The following is a 22,990-nucleotide window of genomic DNA, read 5'->3' as shown; positions in this document are numbered from 1 at the left end:
TTCATATGTACTCTAAGCATACTCTCATATATATACTCTCTCATATATACAGGTGAAGAGCCTTTCCTTTTCCTATGTTTGTGTTTTTGTTGCTAGTGTTTTTGTTACTGTGGGCTTCTGTTATATCAAATACCAGGGGACAAAAATGTAACTGCAAATATTTGTAGGATATTAAGAAATTATAAAACATCATTTTAGAGAACTCATGATGCTCATTGTGTTTGTCAAATAATCTAGTCTTGACAGTTTTGCTCTGTTATGATAAAAATGCATATTTCAGGTCAATGCCTAACTTTATTTATAAGTAATTCAAAATGTAAGTCTCACTGCAGTTGATTATGTGGATCTAATTTGAAGCCTGGGATTCTGGAAAGGATGTGGAAGGTATGATGCAAACAAGGGTCAGTGTGCTATGAGACGTATACGCACCGTGAGCTAGCTACAACAGGGAAACAAGGAAAGAGGCCTCCATTGAGTCGAGGCACTATGGCAAACCCCCCCCGCCCCGCTGCGCGTGCACCACGGACTGCACGATGACGCCATCGGATGACGTCATCGTGCAGCGCAAGCCGGGGGCATTCACTGGCGGATGGCTGGGGTGGCAGGCGGAGGCTGCTCTGCGCTCCACATGCCGCCCCAGCAGTGGCTCGTGGCTGCTGCGCCCAGCTGGGGGCATGTGGCAGTGGTGGCGGCGGCGGCGGCAGCGGCGGCAGCACGGGGCTGGCTGGCTGGCGGCGGCAGCTGCGGGCCAGCCATGCCAGCTCCGCTGCACGCGCCTCCGCCCCCGACACCCCCTCTGGCACCTCTCCAGTGCCCTCATGCCCTGAGGCCACCGCCTTCCTGGCCTCAATGGGCGCGCCAGCCCTGAGTCAAGGTTTCTTTTGTAGGCAAAGGCTTGGATTGCAAGTGGAGTCAGGCTAGAAGAAAGCAGTTTCTAGGAACAACTAAAAGTGTTCTGCATTTCAGCGGATATAAAGGAACGGTGTGGGGAGCAAACTGAAAGTCTGCTGCAATAGGGGGAACTGGCAAATTCTCCTTCCCTTCCTCTGCAGATGGAAAAGTTCTTCAGTTGGAGGAGTTACTGCTACACCAGCAGAATGGCACCTTAGGATCTAAGCCAATGTCTACAATAGAGGGGACTTTGTAATCCAAAACAAGGTCCGTACATGTGTGAATTTTATTAATTTGAAGTAAAGGAGTTGTGATTTTTTTCTTCAAGGTATGGAATTTATGAACGTTGTCGAGAGTTGGTAGAAGCAGGTTATGACGTACGGCAACCAGATAAAGAAAATGTTACACTTCTGCATTGGGCTGCAATCAACAACAGATTAGATTTAGTGAAGTAAGTGAATATCTCACTTTGTTTGGTATCCACTGTTGATACTAAATCATATATTTGTGTGCATGTGTCTGCAAACATGTATGGCTAGAACCACATTATGATAACATAGCAGGAAATATTACAGGTGTATAATTTAAAGACTGTTTATATTACTGGCTTGATGGTTTTGTACCACTGTCCTAATTTGGTTGAAAAGAATTTTAAAAATTCAAGCCAATGTTACCTACAGCTTTTTGGCAGTCATTTTGCAGATAGTATTTATTTGTATTTTTCTCAAATTTCTTGTGATTTCATAATGGCCAAAGCTGCCTAACAGGCAAATTGATATTAATTTGAGAGCATATACTAGAACAGTGCAGTGTATAAGTGTTATGACAGTTCCTATACCCAAAAATGGTGGTATACACACTCAGAAATCCAAATATTATACAATTCTTAAGTTATTAGTTCATTCAAATAAATTGTATGCAGTTGTTTTGGAAAAGTTAATATGGCAAAATCATAATGCCGTGTGTGTGTGTGTATAAAAATGTTTTTAAAAACTCTTCATTTTAGTTGTCTGAAAGGATGTGCTGCTACACTATGTTCAATTTCCTTGTCTTCTAGTGTTTTGTTTTTACTTTTGTTTCCATTCATGTGTAAAACTGTTTATTGTTACATCTTTTTTGTTTGCCGATTTCTTTTCCTTCTCCTGATGTTCGGCTCCCCTACAGCTCATGCTCTTTTCCATCACCAAGAGAAAATATATGTGGATACCATACAGTGAAATCCTAAGCAGAGCTACTCCAGTCTAAACTAGAGTGGCACAAAACGAACCACGGAACAAAATTCCGTGTGGAATGGCTGGTTTGTTTGCACCGAAACGCGTTCTGTGGGAACGCATTTTCTGGAACAAATGAATTTTTCCAGCCATTCCATGGGTTTGGAGTTTCACAGACCCTGCGCCGGTTTCAGCCCAGCCCAGCGGTTTCAGCCCAGCGCAGGGTCTGTGAAACTGACATCCTCTTTCTCCTGCCGTTCTGGGTTCAGCCGATGGACTGAAACTGGCACAGGGTCTGAGAAACTGACAGCCTCTTTTCCTGCTGCCCGGGCTGTCAGTTTCACAGACTCCATGCTGGAACTGATGCAGGGTCTGTAAAACTGACAGCCTGGGCAGCGGGAAAAGAGGCTGTCAGTTTTACAGACCCCGCACCGGTTCCAGCGAGGGGTCTGTGAAACTGACAGCCTGTTTCTCCTGCTGCCCGGGCCGTCAGTTTCACAGACCCCACGCCGGTTCCAGTGCGGGGTCTGTGAAACTGATAGCCCATTCTCCTGCTGCCCAGGCAGCAGAAGAAAGGGGCTGTCTGTTTCAGATGCCCTGCACCGGCTTCAGCAGCCAGTGCAGGGTGGTTGAAATGCCACGGAACAATGAACCACGAACTGGGGAAAGGTCGGAAGTTCGTGGTTCAGGGTTCCGTGGAATGCTATGAACCACGAATCACGTGGGGGGGGGTTGTGCCCATCTCTAGTCTAAACCCATTGAAATCAAGGTGGGAAAGGGCAGGTTGCCATTTCTTAGTAAAGCGGTAAAGAAAAGGCACTTTGCTGCAGATACTAAGGCAGCTTCTCTCTTTTTGCCTCAGTTCCCCAGGTCTGATTGTGACCACAAGCCTGACCTTTGGAATTCTCCCTTGGCATGAAGTTACATACAGCAGTGTCCCTCTTCTATTCAGAGAAATGCCACAGGCTATTTCTTCTCCCTGTTCACTTCCCGTAGATATACTTACAACCTACTTACAACAAGTTCTCCTGCTCCTCCTGTGTAATTTCATTGCCCCAGTTCACTCATCTCCTGCCTCTCCAGTCATACTTTTGGAGAATAATTTTTGGTTTTATTTTTTCTTTTTCTTTCCCATTCAAATTAACTGATGTGACCAAACTTGATTCCTGAGAAATGCAGAGACTTGTGCATATGTGCTGCCATATCTCCTATTAAAATACACCCTTTTCAGCATAAGTACCGGTAGCTGTTCGGCGTAACAATAACAGTGTTGATTTTGTTTAATGTCTCATGCTGCTATCATATGCAGTTACTTGCAAGTAAGTCCTTTTGAAGTTAGTGAGATACTCTTGTAAGTAAATATGCAGAGGTTCATGCTTGTTATGGATTTCATATATCTGTGTTCTGTACTTATACACAAGCTGCACATTTGCTTGATGTATGGACACATTGTTGTATCTCTGAGCCTTAGTGTTCCCTAGCTGTAAAAAGGTGCTAAAAATGCTAATACAACTTTCTGAAAATGAAAAAAGAGCTGCCTTTCATAAAACCAAGCATGGTTGTAATGGTTAGCATCCTGGGTAATCCTCCACGCAAATCCCTGCTCAGCCATGAATCTCATTGGATGACCTTGGGTCAGTCGCTCTCTCAACTTAATATACTTCATAGGTTCTTGTGAGGGGAAAATGGAGAGAAAAAGAACTACATACGATGCTCTGAGCTCTTTCACATTTGATTCTTGTAAACCACCCAGTTTGTGAGAAGGAAACAAACTCCATCTTGCCCACATATTTGTCATTCAGACTGCCCAGACCATGAGGGAAGAAGGAGGGGCACAGGAGAGCAATGGCAAACGATCCATGTTAGTTTAGGTCATGAACAGAGGTACGTTGTGATATGTGGCCATACACTAACCAATGATCTAAGACTGTTTTTTCTACAGATGAAATAACTTCAAATTTTCATTTGAGGGCAATCTTTTAAAAATGTGTTTATGATGTTTTATGCATCATTTTATTGTAAACTGCTTTGAGGGCCCTCTGGGCTGTAAAGCAGCTTTTAGGTGTGATTATAAATACGTACATTCAGGAAAATCTGAAATTTAAGTTCTATAATCAGAGACTTCCTTTAAGACCTCACACATGTATAGTTCTGAAAATACTTAAAGTCCAAATATTATTCATTTGATTGTCTGGTTGGGCATTGCAGAACTTGTATCAGCCCCTTGCACAATCCGTTTCATAAACACGGCTCCCATTGTCTTTTGTGCCTGATAACAATGTAATGGAGGAACACTTGGCTGGCATTCGCTGGTATCAGGGAGAGACCAAGGCCATTAGTAGACTCCTTATGTAATCTCTTGGGATGCTTTCAGTCGCCTCATGGCCATGGGTGTCAGTTCATCCCCGTAGCCCCCATTTGCCTATTGTACGGGGCTCTGCAGGAGTGTTACTAGTAGGTCTGCATTTTCAGTGTTTGTACACCCTCCAATGAATATAAACTTTTAAAGCTTAGTATATTAATGTTTCCTCTGATGGAAAGTAATAATAATGAAATGCACAGCTTTGCTTATAAAACATTTTCACTAGATAATTGATGTTTATTAGATGCCAGCTATTGCTTCAGTGTTAGAAGTGACCAATCTATTTTTTTTTTAAATTTTGAACTTCCCATCAGTTTCACCTCCTCTTCCAAAATCTCAAGTTTCGTTTTATTTTTTTCAAAGAAGGCAACTGTTAATAAGCGAGGAGGAAACAAACATCTATTGATTTCCATAGCTGGAATTGATGGCAGTGACTCTCGCTGCAGTCTTTTATTACTATATATGTACGCATTCTTGGATTGCAGGTACTACATATCTAAAGGTGCTATTGTTGACCAGCTGGGAGGGGACCTAAACTCCACACCACTTCACTGGGCAACGAGGTGAGGCAAGACTTGGATGTTTTACTTTCAGTGTTACATCAGAGGCATTTGGTTGCTGCTTTTCATGTTTGTTTTGGAGAATGCTCACACATTGTGCAGTAAAGTCTTCACCTTTGCATTAGAGGGAATTTTCTTGCTTAGTTAACATGAGGCTGATTTTATCCAAGAATTCTTGTGGATCTTGGCTTAGGGGAGTATCTTACACCCAGATTCAGCCATATCTCTGCCTACAGCAAATGTATTCAACTTGGTCTCAAGCATGTCAGTAGGAAGTAAATTCTTCCTATTTCTTGTGCTTTCAGCCTACTAAACAATCTGATATGGCAGTCTGTTTAAATATGAAATAGTCTGTTTAAATGTAACTTGAGTTTATCCCCTCTCACTTCCTTTACATTGTGTAGAAGTGAATTTCCAAATTTAGATTGAATCCACTTTGCAAGTGAGCATGATAGTTAGAAGTAAAGGAAGATTGCATATTCAAGCCAATACATGGTCTTTCAGGTGTCCATATCTACACCAGTCAAGTGAGAGGGAAGGAGTAAGAGGAAAGAGAAGGTATGAGTTCATGAGAGGTGAGGGAAAGTGGGACGTGAAAGGTGAGGGAAAGGGGGACATAACATCTGAACTGCCCTCAAATGTTTAGTTTTAAAGGCTAAAAAAATTACATTTGCTAACTTTGTGTATAAAAGAGTATGATCAAACTGTGGAAAAATGACTTGTACAAAGAATACTAAAATGGCTTTATTCAGATTTGGATTAATTTACATGATAAATGGCTGCAGTGGCTTAATGACTAAGAAAAGGTCTCCTAATGATGATTTCCATACTTTAGTTGTTGTTACCTCAGAATACTATCATGTTGCTAATGCCATGGATAGCACAGGTGTGGCGGAGTCCACTTTTTTATTAGAGAGGTAATGTTTGCTTTCCTCCTGTGTGCCTCTCCCCTTTGCCTAGTGCCTTCTCTTTCTGCTTCATGTTTTCTTAATGTGTATATGATTATGCAGTGTGGAACTCCCTCCTACCCTGTCCTAGCGAGAAAGTATACTTGGACCAATTGTCAAAGGTTTGTTTTAAATAGCAGGGTCTGGGACTGAGCATTGTACTGATGCTTTTGACTTAGCAGGAGGTGCCCCGCAATATACAGTTATATGTTTGCTTCTGTCATCAGAAAGAGCCACCCTGAGGCAGCCTGTCTTGGACACAGATTTTGGAGTATTTTTATACGGGTAGTAAGTTGTTGATTGATTGTGTTTTCTGACTGCCCTCCAAATGTTCAGCTGCTTAAATGAGTATTGTAAAGAAAAGAAGATCCAAACAAGAAACAAATGAGCTAGAACAAATTTAGGTTGGCAGGACTATATAACTTTGAGGTTTTTGGCTATCTGTGCACCTAAAATAGGCCTGCCAACAGGCCTAGATAAAAATGTTCTGTCCCTTTAAAAGAGGGTTAATGTATGGAAATAGGTAGCTGAAACTTTTCATGACATGGAGATAAATAACATCATCTGGTACGTAATATTTTATTAAACCTCTATTAATGGGACAGGACTTTTTTTCTTCAGGCAGTTGGTAAACCTGAAAAATCAGTGCTGGTTCCTTTAGGCTGAACAGGAATAAAATTCCTGTGTGTGATTGAACAGCAGATTTATTATTTATTTACATTATTTGTAGTCAGCCTTTCTCACTAAGACTCAAGGCAGATTACACAATGTGAGACAGTACAGTCAGTTTTATAAACAATGTAAACAATGTAATAAGGTATATAAATGCAAATTGACAAAGATTTCAAACCAGCGAAAATCCAGTACAGAGTTGAAGAAATGCTGAAATGGAGCATAAGCAATTCTAAGACTGACATATTAAACAGTATAGATACTATCCAGTAGGATCATACTTATAGCAACAGACAGTACATAGTAAAGTATAACTCTTAGGATCTTAACTGAGTCTGCAAGGGTCCGACAAACTCCATTGAAGGTGGGGAGTACAATGTCCTTCAAGATCTTTGCCTGCCCCACCAGCATCACACCCATCTTGTCTGGGTTCAGTTTCAATTTGTTTGCTTTCAGTTATTTGACTACAGCTGTCAAACAGTGACCCAAGATCTCCTCTGCATCTCGTGGTTATTTGGATAGTGAGATATAGAGCTTGGTGTCATCTCCACATTGATGGCATCCAATTCCATAGCTATGAATGAGTTATCTTAAAGGCTGAGTAACATAGGGGACAAGATCGTGCCCTGTAGAACCCCGCAAGATAATTAAAACTCCGGAGATAGTCTCCAACAGCAACTTTTTGAGTCCACTCCATGAAAAAGAATTTAAACCCGTCTGAGTCACATCCCCTGATATCCCCTTTGGTCTCCTAAAGCCTCAGCAGGAATGGTATGGCCTACTGTATTGAAAGCTGCAGTTAGATCCCAGAGGAGCAACAAAGAAGCAAGGCCTTTGTCTACTTTCAGGCAGAGATCATCAACTAAAGCCACCAGAGCTCTTTCTGTCCCATAGCCTGGCCTGAATCCAGACTAAAAAGGGTCAAAAACACCAGAGCTATCCAAGAAGATCTGGAGCTGTCCAAGAAAATACAAGAATCACATTCTCCAAAAAATTCTAAATAAGAGATTTTTCTGAGCTATATATTCAAACATTGCTAGGGACATTGTGGGAAAAGTGAACTCCTTGCTTTTTTTAAAGTCAGTTTTCATGCGACTAAACTAGAAGTACTTCTGCAGTCTGAGTTTATCTGTGAGGGCACAGGGGTTTGTGGATATAGCCCACTTTCTTCCAGAAGCATGCATCTGTTTAAAGTTTTTTTTTAAAAAAAAATCTTGTAATGAAATATTTTCTGTATCTTTTATTTTAGACAGGGTCATTTATCAATGGTTGTACAGCTAATGAAATATGGTGCAGATCCATCTTTAATTGATGGAGAAGGATGCAGTTGTATTCATTTGGCAGCCCAGTTTGGACATACCTCTATTGTTGCGTATCTAATAGCCAAGGGACAGGTAAAATGTGTTGTTATTTGTATATTTTAGTGGTTGCTGCATTTGCAGACTCGGTTTTACTGGGTGTTCAATATGAAAGAAATATCACATATCACAAAATTTCAGGACTAGCTAGTAAGCCTGGCCTGTTTTGTGACTTGTGATGTAAAGCCCTAATTCTTGACTGAGTATACAGCTGTGACTGGGATATGTACAGGAAAAAATAGGTAAATTCAGGTTCAGTAACAACAAACTGAAAACAAAATTTGTATTCCCCAAATACTGAATTCATTCTCCAGTTTGGTTTGGTAATACAGAGCAAATTGGATGAAATTTGGCCATTGTTTTTTCTGGGAAATTCGGAAATATCCAGTGGCCTGGCGAGGGAGGGGGGAATAATTTTTGACTGAATTTCACCAAATTTGCAGGGGACCTACTCCTAACTGTCCTCTAATGATCTCCCAAGTTTCATAAAGATTGGACCATGGGGGCCATTTTATAGCCCCCCCCAGGTGCCCCCAGCCACCTCCAACCTCTATTATTCCCTATGGAGAAAATTATGGGGGCTGTCTAGGGGGCTAGGGATGGCATTTTACAAGCAAAATCCACCAAATGTTCAGGGAACCTACTCATCACTGTCCTCTAAAGACCTCCCCAAGTTTCAGGGAGATTGGACCCTGAGGTCCATATCTGTGGGGCCCTGAACAAAGTGCCACCAGCCCTTCCATTTGTTCCTATTGTGAGAAAAAAACTCCAAGCTGACCCCCACTGGAGAAACACATGGACCAAGGATGCCATGGCCAGAGACATACTCCCAAATACATGCTCCATCCCAGATAGACCAACAGAACCAGACTGATGCCACCTAAAAAACCCCAGAGCCCTCTGAGCAGGCTAACCAGCCACTCTCCGTTGTTCCCAATGATGAGAACTTTTACAACTTCTTTCCCTGGAGTACATGCACACAGAGGAAGGATGCCACAGCCAAGGCTCATCCCTAGGGAAGCCCAAAAGATTCCCCCCAGAAAACCCCAGTGCTTTCCGAGCAGGCTGACAGCCACTCTCCATTGAGTGAGGACCAACATCACACCAGAGAATCAAAACCAAACCGCTGCAAGGGACAGTCTTGCAACTAGAAGCAAATTGAAGCAAGGAAATGGAACCTCCCCCTACCCCCGAACCAAAGTGATGCAAGAGGACTGACTTCACACCAGAGAATCACATCCATTTCACCCAAACCAAACTGAAGAAAGGGAAACTATTGCAGCTTAGCCCAACAGAACCAGTGTCATTCACAGCAGCCAGGCACTGGGTTCATCCAATGGGGGAAAACCACAGAACAGAAGCAAGCAGTATTCAGCCACAATCTCCAGTGCAGAGCAAAATGGAGGCTGACTGAGGCAAGCTCCTAATTTAACTCCTTGCAGCAGTTTAAAAAAGGCACTCTCTTTCTTGAGAATGCCATTAGCCAGAGATGGATTGGCCACTCACTCCCCCTACCCCTCCCTTCTCCCAGCCTCCCTTCTCCCTCTCTTCTCCTCCCTCCCTCCCTTCTGGTTAAAAAAAGGGAGGAAGCAGTATTTCTTTGCAAAGGAACAGCAAGGAACAGCTCAGCTGTGATTTCCAAAGTTTACCGATTTGGTAAACTTAAATTCATTATTACTGAATCTGATTCGGTAATCCCTTTTAAGTTTGGTAATACCAAATGTTACTGAATCAGGTAAAATTTGGTATTTTTTACTGAATATCATACTCTAATCGAGCTATGACAGTTATTACACTATTTTTTCCTCAACGCTCTTTCTTTCCTCAAAAGAACTTAGGGAGAAATGCTGTTTGGGAGTTTAATTAACTTGGGATAATTTTATATCTTATTCCCAGGATGTTGGATTTTAAAAAGAAACTTCTTCAACTTATCTGCGTGTATGTATAAAAATGCAGTGCAGCACCCATATATTTTATTTTGTATTTATTATTTTATTTACTTACACTCTGCCTTTCTCCCCAGTGGGCACCCAAAATGGCTTTATATTTATAAAGCAACATATAACTAACACGCAATTTCATATTCCATTCAAAGTGCATTTCTTTAATTGTCATGCTTATCTGTAGTTGAACAATAGGTATTTTTAAAGTTTCACTGCATACTGTCAAGTGCTGTGCTTAGTGCTCAGTATTTCTCTTGAAATCCTAATTATTTTTTAAAAATTCCTTTATTTCCCAAAATTTTGCTTAAACATAGATACAAAAAAGAAAGAATGGCAAATCTGTACACAAATAAAAATCCTTCTCAAGCCTAACTTAGTGCAGAAAAGAAAATTGCTACCCTTACAAGAATCACCCAATCTCTTTATTAAACCATAATTTCATCATATTATTTATGCCCAGGGCCATTGAATCATGTAAATTTCACCCCCCTCTTCTGAAACAGAAATTCTTCCAGCCATATCAGACCAGTCTCGACAGTGATTAAGTGTTGCATCAGTTGTTACTGTGCTTCTGCTGCAGGGGTGTTACAGTCTAGATTAGGAGGAAAACTTCTGGCAGGCTAGTATCTGGCACATACTGGGTGGCCAGAAATTTCAGTGAGGCCTCACTTGGTTGGTTGTGGCTATAGCCCTGAAACCTAAGATTTCCTAGAATGTAGCTCTGTCTCTGGGCAAAAGCCCCTTGTGTAAGGCCTTGGTCCCAAGTTACCTTATGGGGACCCAAGCTAGTTCCCCATAACCCAATACAGCTGTTCCCTCCCATGCTTCCAGGTTCAGGGCTTCCCTCTTCCAGAGGCTTACTTAACCTCTCCCTCCGCCTTCCAACCTTGTAATGATCCACTCTTCCCTACTTTAGGTCACTTGTTCAGGTGCATTTCCCCCTTGCTTACTTCCTGGGTCCTTCCACTTGCCTCTCCTTTCCATCCATCCTCCCCTTGGAAGTCTGCAGACCACCTCCAGGTGGAGAGCTGCCCCATTGCCACAAACATTGACTGCTGCTCAGGCTAATCAGAGTTCCTGCTTAATCAGGATTCAGAATAACTATCATAAAGGAACTGGAAGACTTACATATCTACCAGCCCAGAATGGATTTGTTCTGTGTTGATTCTGCAAAGAATGTTGAAGCAACAGCTAGCTAAGCTGGTTTTGCATCTGTTCTGTGTCATGGTAGACTGCTGTGTAGGATAGTAAAAAACCAAACAGTTTTATTAAACTGTGTAAATATTTAAATACATTCATAAATAGCATTATATTTTAAATATTGTGCTTTGTTCTGATATTATGTACATAAAAGCTTTTGTAGTTTTATATCAGCACGTGGCCTCTAGAAATCTGCACATGAAACTGATTTTTTAAAATCTCAGATTTTATTTCTGAAAAGTTTGTAAGCTCCATGACTATGGGAGGGAAATCTTGAAAACATTTGGCAGTTTTTACTACTACTAACACAGAATTTCCAGTAGTCAGAGAATGGTGCAGATGTCCTTAAGTAGAGCCCTTACTCTATATCTCCCAGAGCCTTAGAGTTTCTTTGCAATTTCCAGGACTGCCAGCATTCTTTCACTATTTCTACCTACTCAAACTTCCAAATCAATATTTTAAAAATATTATCAAGTACGCAAATAACAAAGTTTCAGTCTACTTATTGGGTCTACTTATTTCTGAGGCATTTGTGAATTAATGAAGATAGAATAGTGATGAATTGTTTAGTTAAGGAGGAGGAGCTAATAATGTGCTGGAATCCAAATAATTACTTGCCTGTATCTGGTGAATTTTTGATTTTTTTTCCTCTGGGGGGAAAAAAAAAAGATCCCCAAACTACTTTTCCATTTGAACAGTTTTTGTTATATGGAAGGGAAATTTGCTGTTCAAGAAAAAGAAATCCAAAACCTTCTTGGGTACATAGAAATAACTACAATTTGGGTCCTGCCCAGTATGTTTATTTCATGCCCCTCAAACCTTTCCACAAGATCTTACTGTATGATCTCTGAATGGTGTATTGAGCAACTGGTTCATAAAAGTGACTGACTTGTAACAGCAGATGGTGCTGTAGCATCTGTTACAATCTCTGATCTTGTTTTGTAGTGCTGTATTGTACTTTCTGCAGTGGATGACAATCTCAGTAGATTCAAAATATTTCTGTTAACAATGGGTCAGTACACCAGTGCATCAGATGTTAATAATTCATTATGATTTATTGTCTGCTTCAGACACCTAAAAAATTGATTCTCAGTAGTCTCTCTTTATTGCATTTTATTTGTGTGGTTACTTACTGCTGTTTTTATTAGGATGTAGATATGATGGATCAAAATGGAATGACTCCCTTAATGTGGGCAGCCTACAGAACTCACAGGTAATTTTTTTAAATTCAAAACTGAATTTACCAGAAGGTAGTCAAATAGAACATACACTTTATAAAAAACATAGATTTTTATCTGTTGAGCTAGTTTATTCTGTTTACAGTTAAAAGTTTTATTTCTAAAAATACATGAAAAGGGAATTAATTTCTCAGCATCAGACAAGTGTTGTATTAGGACTGAGATGAAGAAGAGCAGTATTTGCGTCTCCTGGTATTAAAGTGAGCTGTCCTCAGGCCTCTTTCATCTCATAAGCAAATGCAAAGCATGTCCCAATCATCTCACCTTCTCCAGTTTGTATCTGATTTTTTTTAAATTAGTGGAAATTGTATTTGAAATCTGGGAATTTTCAGAGTAATTAAAATATGTTTTAGATTAAACTATAGGGGTGTGTGATCCAGGGCCAGGAACCAGGGGGGGGGGGAAGCTGGGTTTATGCTCTTTTTATGTTTTTATGTTCCCCTATGTGAACCTGGAATCAGATCCAGGCACTAGGACTCAAAGAGCTGGATTATTTGGCTGTAGGCAGCTGCCTCAGGCAACCATAGATGAGAGGGCAGCAGCGTGAATGGAGCCAAGCTCCGTGCCACAGCCACTATCAAGAGGAAAGTAGCAGCACAAATGGAGCTGAAACCAAGTTCTGCACCGCAGTAGGAGAGTGGCGTGAAAATGGTGGCATATGGATGGAGGCAGCAGGCAGAGTGGATTCCCATCCCATTCTGCTCCTCCCCCCTGCCCAAGCTCCAAGAGTGTTCTTCAAGCTGCCACTGCCGCTGGCTGCCTTTTAAACTCTGCAGTTCAGCAAGCCTCACCCCCCCTTGCTTCAGAGATTCCCAACGGGATTCTCTGGTTCAACACTGAGATTATCTAAGTTTGCAATGGAATAATGTTGAACCAGAGAATCCCAAGCAAGCAAGAATCCCAACCTTGTGGCAGAGGGAGGCTAGCCATGGAGTTTAAAAAACACTCTATAGGAAACAATAGAGACGAGAATGGTAGGGGCATCTTATTTAGGGGCCCATAGAATTGGATCCCAGGGTCCAATCCTCCTGAAATTTGCAGGGGAGGGTTACAGGACAGTCAAGAGTAGGTTCCGTGCAATTTTTATGGAGCTAGCTTTAAAAATGCCCCCCCCAGCCCCCAAATATTTTCCCCGTAGGGGCTAATGGCCAGTTAAATGCCAGGTTCTCTAACTCAGATCAGAGAATCTGCATCTGGATTTCCCGTTTTTCTTTTTTGGGGTTTTTTTGGTGCATACCCTTACTGAACTATCACTAGTGTTTTGTCTTCATTCATTCATTCATTCATTCATTCATTCATTCATTCATTCATTCATTCATTCATTCATTCATTAAGAGGGGCAGAACTTTTAAAGATGGCTTTGCATTAATGCAGAAATTATATAATATTCTGAAGGCAAATGCAGTGGCATGCCTTCTGCCATCCAGGTACTTTCTCTTTATTCCCTGGGTCCGTGTCCTAGGCTTGCTTGCTTGTTCTTCATATTTCACATTGAGAGTGCCTTTTGGGCAATTGAAAGGAAAGACTATTAAGTTATGTGATACAGATAAAATATCTTTGTGTTCATTAAAATGCTAATGATCCCCCCTTTTTTTGATTCCTGGTGCTCTCTAGCAAATATTCTGCTTCAGAGCAGAAAATGGTAATTAGTGCTTTCTTCACAGAGAATGTGTGTATGGGAGCTGGGGGAACAGCTCATTAGTGCTTTTTATATTGGAGAAAGATATCTGAACTTTATGGCATTGATAAACATGTTCTCTCTGAGAGAATCATATCCTTTAGTTAATATAAATATAATAGAATGTCCTTGTTCGTACAGATTTAGCTTTGCTTTTATTTTTCAGTGTGGACCCAACTCGGTTGCTGCTTACTTTTAATGTTTCAGTGAATCTGGGAGACAAATATCATAAGAATACAGCATTACACTGGGCAGTACTAGCAGGGAATACTACAGTGATTAGTCTTCTTCTAGAAGCTGGAGCTAATGTTGATGCCCAAAATATCAAGGTAAATATACTTATTTCTAACCAGTGTGAAATTTAGTAGCCCTATCCATAGATTCTTTGTTGTTATGATGCTGGCATTTCTTTCCCAAGCCTGCTGTCTTTTTCTTTCTTGCCTACAACCTTCTCATGTGTATGTTATCTGCCTCTGCCCTCCAAATCATGTATTTCAGCCCTTACTTTGCCTCCCTACATACAGTTGCCATGCTTCTGAACTATACCTTATCTTCGCACCCCTCTCTCTTTCCTAGTATCTCCTCTCACTCATTTTCCTGCCTCCCCAGCATACTGGACAGTTCCCAGCTCCTGAAACAATTTGTGTAATGAAATTATAAATTGTGTTTAAAACTACTTCACTAAAATGTATGTTCTTTACCACTTTTTACAAGGTTCTTTCTTTCACTTCTTAGATTATGAACTAGCTCTGCAAAGATTTTATCTTTAAAAATCTGCTTTAGTCTGGAACATCTGTGTTTTCTCCTCAATTGTTGGCAAGCAGCAGTTGGTCACAGTACCTTTCTGCAGACATGCTTTTATTTAGAATGCAACATACTAACAAGAGAAGAAGTCTGGTAACAATGGATCTGAATTGCATTGTAATTTACTAGAAAAGAGAATATGACTCAAGCAGGTTTACTATATTTGCAAGATGATATCCATAAGATGAGAAAAAAAGTTTTAGGTTTACTTTTCTGAAGTGTTGAGTGTTATAAATATGTTGTAACTCAGTGATAAAGCATCTGTGAGTTCATTCTCTGGCATCTCCACTTAAATGATCTATTTAGGAGGTGATGCAAAGGACTTCTGCCTGAAACGCTGGAGAGTCATTGATAGTCAGAGTGAACCGTGCTGACCTTGACAGACCAGTGGTGTGGCTCAATAAAAGGCAGCTTTATGCATTCACATAGAGAATATAAAGAAGCATGACCAGGCAGCTGACATGAAATACTGTATTCTGTATTATCAGTAAACAAATGCATCTTAGAAGTTTGTCAGCTGTCATTTACATTTTTTAGCATTTAAAAATCATATGCCTTATTCCTTTTATTGACTCTGTGCTTGGGCATCATTAGGAAACCTATCTTCTGTGCTCTTCTTTGCTTCCTGACGACCAGATACTTTAGCATGTTGTCCATCTATGCTATTTTGCTCTTTTTTTCCTTAAGAAAAAGAGAGGGAAGAGTGGACATTGAATTGTCTCTGTGCTCTGATATTGAATATTAAGCTTTACCATGATTTCACTATTGTATATGACTAAAATGCCCAAAGGAGAGAGGTAGGTAGCCAGTAGCAGCATCTGAAGTATATCAGTTGGTTATGCCATTGCTACTGTTTACTCTTCCTACCTCTTTGTGGTGCCTGAAATGGCTTGGGAGTGGAGCTAGTACTGTAAGAGGAAGACAGATCCTCTTTGTCACATGATGTTTCCTGTCCTATTCCTCAGAGCTATTTGAGTCTGCACAGAACCTTATTCCATACTTCCTGAAATTGTTCGTGATCTATGGGAGAGAGTGAAAGATAGTCCTCTTTCTGAAGAATGTGATTCTTTCTCCCTCTGAGCTATTTCGTACTATGTGAAAGAAAGGGGGAAGGACAGAGGTATGATGTAGAGCATTATTGCCTCAGAGACTTCCATGCAAAGGGTTCGAACCAGGATAAACTGGCAATTTCCACCAGTTCCCCCTTCCTACCACAGATCCCCTCATGTCATTCCTCAGGGCTCCTGTTCCCCAGGAGCAGCATTTCATGGAGTTCAGTGGTTTACATTGGGATGGGAAGGCAAGAAAGTTCCATTCTGTTATTGGAAAGGTTAGTCTGGATTCAACCCAAAATGAGTTACTTATGTAGATTTTTTGCATGTATGCAAGTCTTACCCATTCTACTGTCAACACAAATTTGGACTCCATTGACAGAGAGTTAAATTTATAATTTTTAAAAAAAATCTTAGCTGTCAGCTGTATTTCATGCTTCTGGCTGATCGCAGGGAGGCTGTAGAAACTCTAACCAATGCCTGGAGGCAGTTTTGGAGTGGATACAGGCTAATAAACTGAACCTCAATCCCAACAAGAAGGAATTGCTGCTGGTGAGCAGAAGGTCTGACCTAGGATTTAAGATATCACCTGTTCTGAATAGGGTTGCACTCAGCATGAAGGAACAGGTCCATAGTTTGGGAGTGCTCTTGGCCCCTGACCAATTGTTAGATAAACGGATGGTAGCAGTGGCCTGAAATGCCTTTTACTAGCTTTGTCTGGTTAGCCAACTGCAGCCCTTCCTGGGCAAAAAGATCTGGCCACTATGGTGCGTTCACTGGTTACACCTAGATTAGATTACCTCACATAGTGGTTATGTAGCTAGGCTGCGATGCAGCACTTTGCTGGTTCAAATCTTGCTACTGCCATGAACTCACCGGGTGACCTTGAATAAGCCAGTCCTTTCAGCCCCAGGTCCCCAGCTGCATTGTAGGATAACACTGACTTTGTTCATCACTCTGAGTAGACACAAATCAGTCCAGACGAGTGGTATACAAATGACCTGTTATGACTTAAGGCTTGTTATGAGCCTGGGTCTACATAGTGAGGACTAGTGGCTCTGGGGAAGCCTGTACTAAAGTGAATACAGGGCTTACATTTCTCAGGTCCCCCTTGAACTCTGTGATTGATTAAGAGGGGATTTTGAGGAGGAAATTGCACCAATAGAGAAGTAGGAGGATGGTGCCTGAGAGAAGGGATAAAAGGCCTCTCCACAGTGGAAGAGTGTTCACTACTAGGGAGCAGAGCTGAAGAGAGGCTGCTGCAGACAGAGGAACCCCTCATCCAGAAGGGGTGAGACAGTTGAGTCAGTAACCAGGAGACTTCTAGGACCAGTCCAATTAGACATATTAGGGTGTTTTATTTTGTTTGTTCACCAACCTTTACTTTTCTCTTTATTTTACAGAGTTTTGAACGCCAGTCAGTACTAAACCTTTTAATTTTTTTAAAAAATTATTCTGCCTGGGTCTTCATGCCTCATTTGGTCACACATAACTGGGAAAGATTAAACAAAAGGGGTCAGTTGGGTCCCTGGTCCGTGCCTGCTCTGACAGGGCTGTCCTTGAGAAGTGTTTGGAAACTTCAGTTGGTGCAGAATGCTGCAACTAGAATGTTGACTGGAGTGAGTCAAAGGGGCCATATTGCTCCAGTCTTAGCCCCTCTACACTGGCTTCCAGTCTGTTTCTGGGCAAAATTCAGGGTACTGGTTCTTCTAACCTTTAAAGTCCTATATGCTTTGGCCTTGCTTTAAGTACTTCTGCCTTCTGGGATTAGATGGGTGACAACCGTGGGAGAGGATCTTCATGGCACCAAAACTCTAGAATTCTCTCCTCAGTGAGGCTCATCTATCTCGTTGCCCTCTTCTGCCAACAGGTGAAGATTTTTTTGTTTTGTTTGGCATTCCTCCTTCCAGCCCAACGTTTTAATTGATGTTTTTATATGTATGTGGTTAATGATGTGTTTTTGTTGGTTTTAATGGTTTTAAAATGTGATTTTTATTATGTATGTTTTAATAAGTTATCCAAATTGGTGGCGATTATGGGGGCAGAAAGGCAGGGTATAAGTTTTGTAAAATAAGTAAGGACTTATGGGGGGGCATCTCATTTCCCCCTCACCCACTGTGTCATCTTTGTCTTCCCTAACCACCCCATAGCCTCTCCCCCTTTCCTGATTCCTTGTTTCCTTACCAACCAAGTTTGTCTGCCCCACTGTCTTTAGCTTCCCCCCCCCCCCAGCAGCCTCCCCCTTCGGTGGCCCAGTTGCATGGTGCCAGCTGAGCCAGGCCCAGGTGCAGGGACTTGCCAGGGGCACTCTACTTTCCTCACCACAGCATTTCCTCTTTCCTTTCCCCTGGCAGCCCCCATATGTTCACCTTTCACAGCTTTCTTCTGTCCTTCAAACCCACTAAACAACTTACATTTTATCTGCTTCCCATCTTCTTCTACACTTATTATTCATTTACTTAATTTATATACCACATTTCTCCACAGTGGGCACCAAAAGGAGCTTACATCATATCCTTACCTCCCTATTATCCTCACAAAACCCCTGAGAGGTAAGTTATGCTGAGAGTGTACGACTGGCCCAAGGTCACCTAGTGAGCTTCCACAGTAGAATGGTGATTAAAACCTGAGTCTCATGGATCCTGCTCTGAAACTCTACCCACTACACTACACTGATTGGGGTGGGGGCTTCCGTTGAACAGTAGCAAGCATGCCTGGGTGAGTCATGACAGTTGCATGGTAGCAAATCACCTGGTAGTGACTTCTTGGCCTGGCCCACTGAGTCCTCCCTCAAAGGCCAAAACAGCTCTGGAAAGGGCCCTGCTCCCTCCCGCCTTTTCATGGCAGAAACCAGGCCAGGAATAGTGGCTGAATTGTAGTGGTCATTGGGGGCATCTGGTCAAAGCTTCAGGCTCTCTTTTTATCAATTTGGGGGTTTTTTTACCCCTCCAAGGTATTTTTTTAAAGATTTTGGATTTTTCTGCATACTTGGGGCATTTTTCAGATGTGTAGTCTTATCTGTCTTCTCTGTTTATGGCTCCAGTCTTTGGATTTAAGTATTCACAGATCAGGGCCACTTGGCTATTAGTATGTAAGATAATAAATATGATAAATACCCTTTTGGTATTTGAAATGGTAGGGTATTCACTCTGTTGGGCTAATAGATGTTTGAAATTGTTTCCGTGTTTTGTGTGCCTTCTCTCATCTTCTGAAAGTAGTAGTGAAGAGATAGATGCATGTAGCCAAAGGTTTTTATCCATACATACTGTTATTAATTTCAGTGCCTTTTAGTTAAGAGCTAATCAGCTACATAATCAACATAGTAACTCCATAATCCGTCTTAGAAATATATAAAGGCAGTTGTACATGTATTCATCTACCAAAAAAGTTTACTGCCTCATTTCCTTACATGTGCCAGGATTGCTTGAATGTGCATTTCAAGTAGTTACTTGCTCAGAACAAATAGGTTAACTCCATGTGTCTTACACAGATATTGAAATATAACTTGCAGAGCTGTCTTCTTCCTTATGATAGCACTCATAAAATAAGTTTTGTCAGATTGGATTTACTCATAGAATTATCTTCATGTGCGTGTTGGAATTCCTTTGCAGAGCTTATGCAGGAAAGTGATCTTAAATTTCTTCTCATCTGAAGTGTGCTGGATGCACACCTATTTTGATAGATCTCCTTCTTCAGAAAATTCTCACATTCCACTTTTTTTTTTCAGTGTGATGATAATATTTAGCTTGCCTGTAGCAGCAGCCCTGTAAAGTGTGATGCTTTCTTTGAAGCTTCCAGGAGTGCAGTTGCAGTTAGATTGAGCAGACATGGGAAGACCCTTGTCCAGTGGTATATTAGATGTTTGTAATGTGCCTGGGAAGGTTCTGTTGGTATGCACCCAATATCGGTCACTCCTGCTTTTTGCATGAATATCTTTTTAGCTTTTAGCTTGTTCCAGGGACTCAGGATAGGTTACATCATTTTGCTCAGTTGTAGTGCAGGTTCTTATCAAGGATTGCTAGAAGGCAGCAAGCCACTCTGGACGTGGCATATCTTTTGAAGGATATGTATATATATGTTTTGTTGTCTTTGTGAAGTAATGTTTTTTAAAGGAATTGTTTATTTACCATTATGTTACAGGCATTCTTTAGGGTTTTTTTCTTGATGAATTTTGTAGTAAACGATGTTCCCAATTTAAAGGCACATTTGTTTTTACTGGAACCTTCTTTGTTGGGTTCTTATAAGTTTAACAAATGAAAGTGCTAAGTCTTTAACAGTGCAATCCTAAGCAGAGTTACTCTTGTCTGGGCTTAGACTGGGGTAACTCTGCTTAAGATTGCACTGTAAGACTGACAAATGTTCCATCACCACAGGAGTTTGTACTTCATTTCAGATAGGCAGAGCTGTTGCTTTGTGAGAAATTGGAGCACTATGAATACACATAAAGTATTTCACTTTTTAAAGAAATATGAAGCCAGCTTAATGATGTCTAGCTTATAAAGAATGGAAATAATTGTATTTTTTTTACCTTCATTTGCATGCTTAAGGGGGAAAAAACCAAGAAACAATTGCAATATGCATACTGAAGGAAAGTAATTCACAGTAACTGCACTATATCATGCAGGTACAGTGTATCATGCAAGTGTACAGTAAGTACACTCTGTTAAGCAGCATTGCCCAGAGGGTAAGTTCTTTTCTCTCAGCCATCATACCTTTGCCTCTTTAGGCGCACGTCCCACTCTCATCTGTCCAGCTGGCCAGCTTGTTGCCTCTGGCCATTGCTGGGCTTCTGACAGCTAGTAGTGCTGCCAACTGATGCTATTCTCTGGTGGAACCAGCTCTGCTGGAGGCTCCTGGGCAGCTATCCTGCTTTTCTGCCTATTACATAGGGTGACTTGGGGGGAAAGAAAGGGTCCCACAAGGTGTGGGGACTGTTGCTTTGGTATTCCCAGTGGGTGGGGTTTGGTTGCTGTGGATTCCTCTGGGCAGGAGGTGCACAAGAGCAGTAAGATTGATTATCCAGCACATTTGATCTGTCAATAAGGCCAGATAACAAAGTTTTGACTGTTTATGCCTCGGAAGCCTCTGTTATGAGAAGCTTGTGACTTATGTTTACTAGTTTTGTTCAATTATAACTTGCTATGGAATAGAACCTACTGATCCCTTAGGCCGGATGGTGTGCACCCAAGAGTGCTCAAAGAACTTTCTAGAGAACTTGCAGAGCCTCTGTCCATCATCTTCAAGCCCTCCTGGAGGACTGGGGATGTGCCACAAGATTGGAGAAGAGCGAATGTTATCCCAATCTTTAAGAAAGGGAAGAAGGATGACCCGGGAAACTACAGGCTGGTCAGTCTGACTTCTGTTGCTGGGAAGATATTAGAGCAGATTTTAAAGTGATCGATCTGTAAGCATCTGAAGGACCGCTTAATGATCTGGGGAAATCAACATGGTTTTGTCCCCAACAGATCTTGTCAGACCAACCTGGTTGCCTTCTTTGATTGAGTGACGAGCTTACTGGATCATGGGAACTCTGTCGACCTGATTTACCTGGATTTCAGTAAAGCTTTTGATAAGGTTCCCTATGACATTCTAATGCGTAAACTGGAAGACTGCGGACTGGACTATAGGACAGTTCGGTGAATAGGGAACTGGTTAGAGGACCGCACCCAAAGAGTGGTGGTCAGTGGCATTTGATCAGATTGGAGGGAGGTGTCCAGTGGGGTGCCACAGGGCTTGGTTTTGGGCCCGGTATTTTTCAATATTTTTATCAATGATCTGGATGAAGGAGTAAATGGGCTACTCATTAAATTTGCTGATGATACCAAATTGGGAGGAGTAGCAAACACTCAAGAAGATAGAGTTAAAATTCAACAAGACCTGAATACTCTGGAGAAGTGGGCAGCTGTGAGCAGGATGCAATTCAACAAAGACAAGTGCACAGTATTACATCTGGGCCACAAAAATGTGAAGCACAAATACAGGATGGGAGATACACTTCTGGGTAGTAGTGTATGCGAAAGAGATCTTGGAGTAAGAGTGGACTGTAAACTAAATATGAGCAGTCAGTGTGATGCGGTGGCAAAAAAGGCAAACTTTGTCTTGGGTTGTATCAAAAAGGCCATTGCATCAAAATTGCAGGAGATCATAGTCCCTCCCTATACAGCCTTGGTCAGGCTGCACCTGGAGTAATGTGTACAGTTCTGGAGGCCTCATTTCAGAAAGGATGTGGACAAAATTGAGAGGGTGCAGAAGAGAGCAACGAGAATGATCAGGGGTCAGGAGACTGAGCTGTATGAGGAAAGGCTGAGGGCCTTGGGAATTTTTAGTTTGGAGAAAAGGAAATTGAGGGGGGACATGATCTTTAAATATTTGAAAGGCTGTCATTTGGAGGAGGGCAAGGAGCTGTTCCAGTTGGCAGCAGAGGATAGGACTCGAAGCAATGGGCATAAATTACATGCAGAAAGGTACCAGCTGGATATTAGGAAAAACTTTTTCATATCAGAGTAGTTCAAAAGTGGAATCAGCTGCCTAGGGAGGTGGTGAGTAGGGGTGTGCACGGGGAGGAGATTTGGGTTTCGGGAGATTCGGGGGGGAAATCCGGAAATTAAGGCATTTTACTCGCTTCAGTATGCTCCGTAAATATTCGGAGCATACTTAAGTGAGGGGGGAACTCCCCCACCCCCCTCCCACCCCCCCGGGGAAACCCCTCCACCTCCACCCACTTACCTGGTGGGAGGGTCTTTGACAGCTGGGCGGCGGGGGCAGCAATGGCAATGGCAACATGAGGCTGTGATGGCCTGGAGCCAGCTGGTTTGGCTCCTCTGCTGCCGCACTGCCACCTGAGCCTGCAGGGCGGTGGAGAAGGCTGGAGCTGCCGCTTCCGCTTCCTCCAGCCCTTCCTGCCCCTCAATTGGCCACTACCACTACATGGCGGTGCGGCGGTGGCCATTTGAGGGGCAGGAAGGGCTTCCTCCACCTCCTCCGGCCCTTCCTGCCCCTCAAATGGCTGCCGGCGTGCTGCGGCCAATTGAGGGGCAGGAATGACCGGAGGTGGCAGTGCTGGCTCCAGCCTTC

The 22,990-nt window shown here is 42.0% G+C and overlaps 1 protein-coding gene across 1 annotated transcript in view; it reads left to right on the top strand.

The window, feature by feature from the left end:
- ZDHHC17 (zinc finger DHHC-type palmitoyltransferase 17) overlaps positions 1 to 22,990 on the top strand; it is a 91,705-nt gene that overhangs the window by 23,908 nt on the left and 44,807 nt on the right. The window contains exons 3-7 of the mRNA XM_054988684.1: positions 1,220 to 1,342; positions 4,950 to 5,027; positions 7,893 to 8,037; positions 12,293 to 12,357; positions 14,227 to 14,389. Coding sequence (XP_054844659.1) covers positions 1,220 to 1,342; positions 4,950 to 5,027; positions 7,893 to 8,037; positions 12,293 to 12,357; positions 14,227 to 14,389 — 574 coding nt within the window. The remainder of the gene's footprint in view (positions 1 to 1,219; positions 1,343 to 4,949; positions 5,028 to 7,892; positions 8,038 to 12,292; positions 12,358 to 14,226; positions 14,390 to 22,990) is intronic.

The sequence above is a fragment of the Eublepharis macularius genome, chromosome 9 (genome assembly GCF_028583425.1).
Source record: "Eublepharis macularius isolate TG4126 chromosome 9, MPM_Emac_v1.0, whole genome shotgun sequence".
Lineage (NCBI taxonomy): Eukaryota > Metazoa > Chordata > Lepidosauria > Squamata > Eublepharidae > Eublepharis > Eublepharis macularius.
Note: the sequence above shows the minus strand (reverse complement) of the source record. Positions and strands in the feature narration are given on the sequence as shown.